Source organism: Pocillopora damicornis, chromosome 10 (genome assembly GCF_964200805.1).
Source record: "Pocillopora damicornis chromosome 10, jaPocDami1.2, whole genome shotgun sequence".
In the NCBI taxonomy this organism is placed as follows: domain Eukaryota; kingdom Metazoa; phylum Cnidaria; class Anthozoa; order Scleractinia; family Pocilloporidae; genus Pocillopora; species Pocillopora damicornis.
In genome coordinates, this window is record NC_142679.1 from 12,408,034 (window position 1) to 12,418,795 (window position 10,762).

The following is a 10,762-nucleotide window of genomic DNA, read 5'->3' on the forward strand; positions in this document are numbered from 1 at the left end:
AAAATGCCTAGTCTCTTTGTCTGGTGCGATAATGCAGCAAATTGGCAATTGCCATCTCCAGGAGGATTGTAAACCAATTTAAAACCCTGATCTTCGATAGCCTTTGCATAATCATCTCTTCTCATAGGTATGTAGTACTTTTTGTAGTAGTCAATTTTTTTCTTTTCAGGCAGCTTGGCGCATTTTTGTTTCCGTTTTTCTTGCTCTAGTGTTAGGCTTGTGACATCGTCCACAGAGACCCATTTCCTTTCTTTCTTTCCTGTGAGTGGTGAGGCGTATGAAACCTTATAGTTATACAACTTGATCTTTCGTTTCTCGATACGACCCTCCGTCACATGCCGTTTATTCGATGGCTTCCCTCTCAAACGTATATACACTTTTCTCCGATGCTGTAAACCGAGGTCGGATTTAAGCGAAGTTGTGTTCGCTGCATCCGCTTGTCACATCTACTCGTGGCTTTTTTAGCTTGCTTTCGTAATTTCAAAGCTTGCCGGGAACGCCGATTACGGTCACTCTTAGTCGGGCGAACCCTCCCAGCACTAGGAAGGATTTCGTATTGCGATCTGCTCTCTCTGAAGGCGTTGCACTTTCGTGCAATGTATATTTCGAATGGTGTTTTGTAAGCTATCGCTTCTTTAGGGTCGTTATTTAGAATTCTTTGATAAAAAGGGAGCTGTTTTGCCAAGTTTATACCGTCTTGACCTATTTTTGAAGGTCATATTCCATCTTAGGTCTTAGTTTCCTGTGGCAACGTTCTACCTGGCCTTGTGATTGGGGGTGGCGCGGGCGACTGTAAATCAATTTTATATTCATTCGATCGCAAAGTAATTTCAAGGCTTCTTGAACTCCCCTCCTTGGTCGCGCTGGATTATTTCTGGAGATCCATGCTCCATATAAATAGATTCCAATTCACTTGCAATAACCTGGCTTGATTTGCTTTCCAAAGGACGAAGCCAAAGGAAACGGCTGAAAGCATCAATCACTGTTAGAACATGTCTGTACAAATGTCCATTCATCTTCACGGATCCTTTTTTGCTCATATCTATCAAATCTATTTGGTGCCTAACATGAACGTCTGTGGCTCTGATAGGTTTCAGCTTCGCCTTATTAAGAAGCTTAGCATTTCGGCAATAATGACTTTTGTCCATGTTTAGAATAGTTTGTATTTTAGCTCGACTTACTCCTAAAAAGTTGTCCCTCAGTAAACAAGCCAACATCCCTGCACCAGATCCTTTCGTCCTTTCAAATTCCTTCTTCGTTAACCTTTGATGATTTTCACAGGCTCGTGAAATGTTTATCAGTCGGATCCGCACTCAAGAATATTTCCACTCTCATTTCAACCAATCAATTCAACGTTGCTGGGTAAATCTATGTGTTACTGCCAGTTATTTTGAGACTGAAAAGTTATACTCTTTAGGTGCATGTCAATCTCACGGTGCTGATTCAGTAGAAGAAAAGTCCGTTTCAGAGTCAGGTCATGCTGTTTTATCTAATGTCTGATCGTTAAGGAGATCAGTGCGTCGAGCAAACCTTGTTTCCTTTTTCTTTCTTTCATTTTTTTTTAATTCTTTAAATCAATTAGTGTACCGTTAAAAAACAGCTCACACGATTATTTGTACTCACATCTCAGAGAAAGCAAGGGCACAAATTTTTGCGTGGGTTTTTGGGGACCGAGACATCATTTACAGCCTTCAAGAGATCAAGAGAACATAATTGTCCCAGTTATGTTCTCTTGGGGAGAAAAATGATTTTGTCCATATTCATATACTCAGGCAGATATTCGAGAATTTGAAAGTAACAACTCTCTAGAGTGCTGTCACGAGGTCCAAATTGGTAAACAAAATGTGCGTGCTAACAAGGTCTATGCAGGCATGGAAAGACAAAAAATTTGTCCGTCAAGTAAGTCAGCGGACTCCCTTGTCCAAGTTTGTAATTGGTTTATGACTTGTTTAGTCCATCACTGATCACACAAGTATAATGTTATCGAATTTTTCCAAAATTTATAGTACTTAAGAGTCTGAGCCAGTGATATATGGAGAGTAATTGATCAGCGTACTCATTGTTTTGCCAGCTGTCATTTGATGCCAATTTTAAATCAGTAAAACGGTTTGCGCTAATGCTTCTCGACTTATGTCTAGCAAATAAAAAGACACTGATCGATATCAGCGAGCCCGTAATGTGACATGTATACTGGTCAGCGGTTTTTTTTGGTGCGACAGCTGTCACTTCAACATCTCAATGTGGATGTCCGCTATAACAACAATGCACTGAAAGAGTTAAACGATTGCATTGGAGACATTACATCTAGGACTAAATGTTATTACATTTAGGACTATTACATTTAGGACCAAATGTTATTACATTTAGGACTTTATTACATTTAAGACCAAATGTTATTACATTAGACTTTATTACATTTAGGACAGTTATTACATTTAGGCCTTCAACAGCCTCCAGGTTAAACTTCTGGCAAAGCATTTGCAGCAAACCCAACTTGAACTTTGTCAAGGAGTTGTCACGGACCAATGCACAGATATTGTATTGATCGAATACAAGGGGATGCTCGAGGTTGATGTCGGCGAGAATCTCTTCTCCTGCTTTGTGAAAATTAACCTCCTCCTCTGCAACGTAAATATCCTCGTCAGTTGCGACCAATTGTTGACGAACTTTTGCCCCTAGCCTGCCAAAAAAGGAGGTGATTGTCGCTCCGTCAGGAATTCCATTGGCTTGAAGAGACGTTTGCCGTCGGAGTTCAAGACGCGTCTCATTTCCTTGGCTGTCTTTGGGGTGGAGTTTTCGCCCTGTTTCCTGGCCGAGATTAAACTTCGCCTCAAGGTAGGTTTTTTGCTTTTCGTTAAAACGATAGGGCTTTTTAGATTCCTTCAAGGCCCAGCCCTCTTGTGCAGTACTTGAGATAGTGACAAGTGTTGATGTAGACAACAGCAAGGTTAGCATGCTTGCCATGCCTTCGCAGAGGAGACAGTCGTACTCCGTTTTAGCCAGGTCTAACAAGGAAAGTCTTTCGAGTGATGTGGTGTATTTTTCAAACGAGAGATGTCGTTCATGGTTTGAAATCCGTTGAAAGACCCTAGTGCATCCATCCTTTGGACTTGGAAAAGCCCCTCTTTCCGCAGCAGCCTCTTCAGATTCCTTCTCCTTTTCAGCCGGCTTTTCTCCAGATGCCCTTGTATACTTAAAATCTCCAGCAGAGAAAGAGCATTCCATCCATTTATATCCATGATCTAAGACGAAAGAGATTTGATGATAAAGCAATTATTACATTCATATGTGGATAACGCTATTTTCCTGATAAATTACTATCTAGTGAATAAACGTTAATAAAAATCGTGATTCACTGGACAATCATTTGTCCAGTGAATAGCACTATTCACCTTTTGCGGAACAACTGAGGCCTGTTTTGTAGGTCGTTATACCTCTATTTAACATTTCATTACATGTTGGATAACAAATATAGCGGAAATGCACATGTTACATCGATTTTGTCAACTAAAATGGTTTGTATCAAAACACAAAAAATACCCTGGGCATAAACGCGCGTGTACAGATGTGCTCACCTTACGTAATATTATAAACTAAAAGGATTCAATCGACTCACAAGTAAAGTTCGCTATCCGGAAGAGTGTCATGGCAGTGTTTCCACGGTGGTAAAATACAATGTTACAAAACTAAACTAGAGCTTCATGTAAAATGAATAGCTAATTGCTTGGGATGGGCACAATATAACTATAATAATACATTCACGGTCTTTCAGTTCTTACCTGAATTCATTGCTACGTCGAGCAGCTTTCCTCTTCCAACAGCATAAGCTCTCTAGGCGATGAGCTTTCCACTGGTACAGCGAAAGTTATTTAGCTTGCTTTTGCCTGCTATCTTGGGCAGCTCGCCTCTTACGGATTCTTCTAGAGAATCTGCAACAGCCACTCTGACCCCTTTGACGCCGCCGTGTGAGAGGAGCGCATCTCTCATTTGATGTGCATTCGTGACATCGTTGCCCTCGTTGACGTACATCCGGATGCGGGTTTTGGCCGTTGCTCCCGTTCTATCCGCAGCACCTTTACCTACCTGAGGGTCACTGAAGTCCAGGCCTTCTACCTTCACTCCTGTTGAAGCTTCAATGCTGGGACATGCTAAAACTGTACTTGCCGAATGGTAGCACCCAGCATTTTCTTGACGTAAGTAGACTTTCTCTATCTCTGGATGCTTGGTCTTAAGCATATGAATGACGTGCTGTAAGATGACGACTACTGCTGCACTTCCCTGGCTACACGACTGGGTTATGGTGATGAAGCTCTGTGCTTGAAGCTATCTGTCAACTTTGCGGTATGCAACAGATATGTGCCATGAAATTCCCCGTTTACCGAACCAATAAGACTAGGATTCTCGGTATTTTTGTGGGATAGATTTCATGGCCCAATCATTTACCAACAGCACGGTGTGTTCATCAAGACGGTACAGGGAGTCATGGCGTGCCTGATCTTGCTTGACATTTCTTAACAAGTGGCACTTCCACGCGTGGATAGCCAGGTTAGCACTTTTGTAGATAAAGAAAGCCTCGTCTCGGTTGTCTTCACGGTTGAATGAAATTTCTCGCAACAGTTTCTCTATATCGCTTGGTGCAGATGCTAAACTTGTGCATTGATCACACTTTTGGTCATGAATGTGACTACATGACTGCTTCAGGTCTGCGTCTGATGAATCACTCAGTGAAAACGTACTGCAGTGTTCTGCGACAGGAGAGCTGTCAGTGATATGAACCTCGTAATAATGGGATAAATAGACAGTTTTAGCAAAGGTTTGTGGGGTATAGCCTTATATACACTCATATCTTAAATATTGCAAGGGATATTCCTTCGTATTTCATACGTCAGTGACCTTTGATGAGATACGATTTTAAATCTTTCGTGGCATATGCCCTCTCCTGATAAACAAAACATATGCAACGGAGAACCACGTACTTCAATTTCATAAGCAAGTGCAAGACTAAATTTCCATTTTGAGTTTTATGGACGCGCGGTGCACCCATGCATGTGAACATCCTCCAGTTAGTGTACATACTGTTCTGGAAATCATTACTTCGAGCTTAAGTCAAACAAATATAGCGGGCAAAAGATTGAAATTTTAACAAAACAAGTACGGTCCCAAAATTAACCGTAAAGCTGTTTGCCTCAAAAGACTCACTTATGGGCGACAAAATTTAACAATATTCGATTGACTTGTGCTCGGTTAATTGTCTTATTTGAGGCGAACGCAACTTAACGCGCACAAACTCTCTTCTCGGCTCCCCTTTCTACGCCTACCATGCAGGCTAGTTAAACCAGAACGAACGAAGAATCAAGTTTGAACACTTCTTGCTATTGCAATTGAAAAATAATGTGCTAGAGTGCGAAATTGTTCTCTGAAATTCAGTCCTCTTTTCTCCTACTTGGACATAATACATTCCCACAAAATCCCAAAAGAGGATGGAGAAACAAACAAATCGAGGTACTCTCAAGTGTTTTCAAGTATAGGAAAAAATGTATTACTTTAAAGTCACTCTTGAGATATAGCTTTCCCGCCTTCAGCGCCTCCTGTAGACCTTGTACTCTCTCTTTTCTTGCTCCATTCTCCAAAGCTTGTTCTAGAACAGCGGACAAATCGTTAAAAGCTCGTGCCCCTTCTGCAGCAAAGTAATCGAGGCCTTGAAGGGACTTGCGTACGGAGGCACTACACTTTGATAGGATCCTCGTCATTGTCCTCTCGCTGAATGGTGAAAAATTAGTTTCCGAGCAGTACTGTTTGTATTGCCTGAAGATTCGCTTTGGAATCAAGGTTCGTATTAAGTTAGGAACCGCAATGCTCTGACCATTTGATAGTTTAAGATTCTTTGTACTTAATGGGAGATCCTGCACTAAATGAGGGCTCGTGATGAAACTTAAAAAGTGGTCTAGATGCTGCCTATCAATCCGTTATCGAGGTGCCTCTTTTTTGGCGCAGGGACTGCTCTACCGTGCTGGAGGCGATGTAAGCCGGCCTGGGTATAACGGTATGGCGTCAACCCAGGAATGAAGGCCAATAGTGCTTTGTAGCTGGCGATGCCTACCATAATAGACGAAACCTGTTTTCTTGTATCCCATGCCTTTACATTGTATGCTTCTGCCAGAGTCGCAAGATAACTTCTATCAGATGGGGGCCACACTGTTTCATCACCCAATATTTTACTAACTGTTGTAGAAGTTTGCAGTTCAGTCCACAGATAACCAGGGTCATCGGGATAAACCACTTCGAGGACAGAAGAAATTATCTCCGAGGTTCTTTGCACGTCTCTTTGACGTGTTCTTTGACTGGCCTGGGCCTACTCTAGCCAAGGGCTTCCAAGTGCTTGGATTTGGCACTCCTCAAGAAAAGCATTCAGTTTTGAACGTTGAAGCTCAAAACCAGACATTACATTTTCCACAGAAGAAGATGTGGTGCTCGTTGTCTCTAGTGATTGGACGAAACTTCGATCTTCAATCTGAAGACATTCCATTCTCCTGGCTAATTCTTCTGATGCTGTACATTTTTCACTCCCCTTTGAGAAATTAAAAGAGAAAATGTGTGATAACTTGCAGGATGCGCGTAATGCCAAGTTACCTAGCGTCCGTGACCCGCTAAGTATTCCAAACTAAAAACGCTTTGTGCTATATAGACACGTATCGAAAAACCTGTAGGTCTAACATACGTAATTTTAGAAGCGGTGTTGTTTGTCCATCGTCAAAGGTGGTAAGTCAATTTCGATTATCAGTTGTATCTTATGCATGCAAGCTGCACAATAAATGGTTGTACTTTATGACCGGTAGTTTAGAGTATAGTGGCCTGTCTCAGTGGCAGATCTAGGGGAGGCCCCCCCTCCTTATTTTTGGTAAAATAAAATTTTTTCGCAAAAGAAAGGAATGCCTGCAAAATATTTTTGGGTTTACACACCAAAAAAAAAAAAAAAACGCCTCCCCCCCTCTTCCTTCTGGATTCACTACTGGGTCTTGTACGCTATCGGCGCTAAGTTCACATTTAAAATACACAATAGCGCGCAAGAGAGTACTGCAATAATTTTTTGCTGGCTTCTACACAATTCCTAGGTACTTATAAACACACACCGGGAAGAAAGAAGCGATCACCTTATCACTCACCGAACGCAATGATAGAGATATAAAGGTTAAACTTTATTACTAACATTTTTCCGGCTTTCCCTTTAACGAAACGTATCTGCATTGCTTCATGTTCACTGCTTTCTGAACTCTCTTTATCTTGAGATGTTTCTTCCTCTTGAGGCAGTTGGTATGAAGCGGAGACGTCTGGGGAGATGCTTGCTTGGCTAATTGGTGGAGCGTGTTTTAAAACTAGTTCTTGCAAATGGTCCCTGCATCGCTTACAAATTGCTAAAAGGCAGAAAACTCAATGAAATAAATATTGCGCAATTCCAATTGATTAATTGGTTGAACGAATTTAGCTTCTAAATTATCAAAGTTTTTAAGGGACAACAGAGATACTAAGGGTACGTAACATGCGTAGCATGACTCAAATAATTTTCTGTTTGTTTGTTTGCTATATGTTTTTCGCTATATGTTCTTCATACTATGACTAAATCAGCTCCGTGAGAACACACGTGTTCTCGCGGGAGCTGATTTCCACCCACTTGCTCGATCTGAGAGAAATGAAGGACTGCTCGGGATCTATTAACGAACGTGTATGTGCGCTCACTCCGTTGCAATGACTCGTCTCCTTGGAAACATGTGGTTGCGTTTCAATGCATGACACGCTCATAGACGTAACCGATCGCATTTAACTGTACGTTTCAACGGCACTAACTTCAGCAAACTTTAAATTACTTACGGGTTCCAATAGGATAAAGCTCCCCCGCTGTATCGCTATAAACGAAGATTCTTTACTCTTCATACTGCGATCTCCCTTCACCGTTGAAGATTTATGTCCTGCCACTTTACCTGGAACAGAGCATCTCACTTTTCCACTTCTCAAGCGAAGGCCGTACTTTTCTCGATGGCGAGAACATACAGTGGATGACAAATGGCAGGGTCGTAACGAGGTATATGGGATCAGGGATCAAAGGCCTAAAAAAGGGTGGGATCAGGGATCACAGCCTCGGATCCGGGAACAAAGCCCTCGGGATCGGGATCAGCGTGTTTTCCATGGGCTCAAGGATCAGGCGTCTAGATAACAACAATAATTTACGATGCGCGCCTAAACATGGATTTTTAAAGCTTTTTGAAATTTTATGACCCATTTTATACAGTATTCCTTGGTGTTTGGACTTATTGATTGATAGTTCACCGGAGACCAGAATCAAAGAGTACTAGTTGACTCAAACTTGACTGGTTAGGCATTGGGTCGTTAATCTGTTAATAACTTGCCAGGATTTTATTGTCTTACTCGCGCTGCATGACGTTCAATCATGCCATACAATATGCCAGGAATAGGTCATTTGAGCACGTTGGATTGCTTTCGACTGAGCACGGGCACTGAGTACACTTGGAGATTACTGGATCGTTTTTTAAAAAAGTCAACATTTTAGAAAGTTTTTTTCCATGGGGAAGCGAAAGAGGAGAAAAGATAATCACACACGTAGAAGGTAAATTGGAGTAAACGTTGATTTACGGTTTTCTTTCTGGTTCAAATCTGCAATCTTTTGGCAAAATTTAATTTCATAAACTCGACATTCTAGGTCACGTTCCTGGTCGCTCAGCAGAAAAGGCGAAGCTCAAGGCGACGTTCAACAAGCAGGTAACTTAGAATAATGAGTGTTTCGCCTGGTTAGCTCAGTTGGTAGAGCGCCAGTCTGTTGTGCGGGAGGTCGAGGGTTCGGGCCCCAGACCGGACCAACACTCAGGGTCTTAAAATAACTGAGGAGAATGTGCTGCCTTTGTAATTGTACCAGCAAATGGTTAGACATTCAAGTCTTCTCGGATAAGGACTATAAACCGTAGGCCCCGTCTCCTGCATCTTCAGTGTTACATGGTCAGCAGGGGACGTTAAAGAACCCACACACTTGTCGAAAAGAGTAGGGGGCGTAGTTCCCGGTGTGGTGGTCTATCTGTTGTTTCATTGTACATTTCATGCATGGGCTGGGTGGGTGAGTGAGATCAAATATGGACTGATAGCGGCAGCCAGAGGCGCCTTTACAAGCTGACGTTCGATCTTACTCAATTAGAATTGTAAACCGCCTTGAGACAGTATGTGATATGTGCGGTATATAAATACACATTCATTCATTCACATTCATTCATTATAAGGACTAGAGTATACATAGAATTGCTTCTAAAACGGCGAAAAGACCAGACACAAAAACCATGATGTAACAACTGATAACACATTGAAAACTGATAGCACAAATGGACTATGAGATTTCGTCGTGTTGTGGGATTTAGCGTGGACCCGAGTAGTATTTATTCTAAAGGCAATTTATATGAAAGAAAAGTTTTCTTTTGATCAAGGAAAATAATAGATGGATTAATTTTGAAGGATTTTTTTTTTTAAATTAATGTCATCACTTTTAGGTTTACTGGTAAATGTTATTACAGTAACTCTTGCCTTGCGGACACCCCGCGGCCAAAATTCAGATCCCCATCTAGAGGGTCTAACATAGGTTTGGCAGGATACGGGATGAGGCGTTTTTAGCTGCCGGGATGCGGGATGAAAGGAAATTTTAAGGCGGGATGCGGGATAGCGTGGAAGCGGGAAGTTGCTTATTTTTCTGGCGGGACGCGGGAATTTTTTTATTATTTCCGGCGGGAAACGGGATTAAGGATGAGAAATTTATAAAAAGATCTATAAATTTCTGGTCTTTATCTGCAAGTCAATTTGCGGGCCGACATCCCTCTAAAAACGTGCGCCGGGTTTGTAAAACAATAGAGATTTTAAAAGGTTAGTCACGTTTTCTCCCGATATAAACAATCAGCAACACCACACCTTTGACAAGAAGACCATTTTCAAAATATCGCAGTTTGACTTTGACATTCAGCAGAAGCGTTACAAAGCCCAACTGGAGATTTATTTTGTGGTAAACCAGGGTCAACCGCTTTGCATTTATGACGCTCCGGAAGGGCTCCTGATCTCGATGCACAACCAAGGAATTGAATGTCTTTCTCGTGAAGAGGCCTCTGTCGAACTAACCAGTGTTGTTAAAAAGGACCCGTCAGTTATCCTTGGCATTACTAAAACAGCACAAAAGCTCGTCTTCTCTGATTCTCATGACCATTCAGTTAACTTTTGTATTGATGGCAAGGTAATTCACTCACTGGGAGGAAGCCAGCCGGGGATGCAAGACGGCTTTACAGTTAGGTTTCACTCGCCATCAGCGCTTCTGTCATATGGAGAATCTATATTTGTCTGTGACACCAGCAATCAAGCTGTCAGACTAATTTCAAGCTTAAAAAGATATTAACATCTCGGAGAGAAATTGGGGCTATTTATTGAACTCTTCCAACTTGAAGAAGAACTATCAAGGAAGCCAAGTTTCCAACCAAGTTTGGAAGACGGGTTGATTATTCTCAAAGAAGCGGCGGATTTCATGAAAGACGTAGAGAGGCAGGCGTATTTTCGAACAGGTCGAAGATGTCCCCAGGGTCCTGATCTAGCATTGTCAAAACCTACGAGGGACGCTTTTAAAATGCTTCATTCGTCATTTGAGAAAACGAATTCGTTCTTCTCTGAAAACGAATTGCAGCATATTGCAAAGGATATATGCTTTCCAAGTTTCACGAGACTACATGTG

The 10,762-nt window shown here is 41.8% G+C and overlaps 1 protein-coding gene and 2 pseudogenes across 2 annotated transcripts in view; 1 reads left to right on the plus strand and 2 right to left on the minus strand.

Moving 5' to 3' along the window:
- Positions 1 to 285: 285 nt before the first annotated feature.
- Positions 286 to 1,793, minus strand: LOC149038977 (KRAB domain-containing protein 2-like; annotated as a pseudogene).
- Positions 1,794 to 2,310: 517 nt separating this feature from the next.
- Positions 2,311 to 8,058, minus strand: LOC149038978 (uncharacterized; annotated as a pseudogene). The gene is made up of 5 exons (XR_016180641.1): positions 7,867 to 8,058; positions 7,231 to 7,412; positions 5,544 to 6,568; positions 3,780 to 4,776; positions 2,311 to 3,242 (listed from the first exon to the last, which is right to left on the minus strand). The product of XR_016180641.1 is annotated as an uncharacterized LOC149038978 (transcript).
- Positions 8,059 to 10,382: 2,324 nt separating this feature from the next.
- Positions 10,383 to 10,762, plus strand: part of LOC149038979 (uncharacterized) — a 7,961-nt gene continuing 7,581 nt past the window's right edge. The window contains exon 1 of the mRNA XM_089184294.1: positions 10,383 to 10,762. This exon is cut by the window's right edge and continues 646 nt beyond it. Within this exon, the coding sequence (XP_089040420.1) occupies positions 10,559 to 10,762 (204 nt within the window). The 5' untranslated portion in view covers positions 10,383 to 10,558.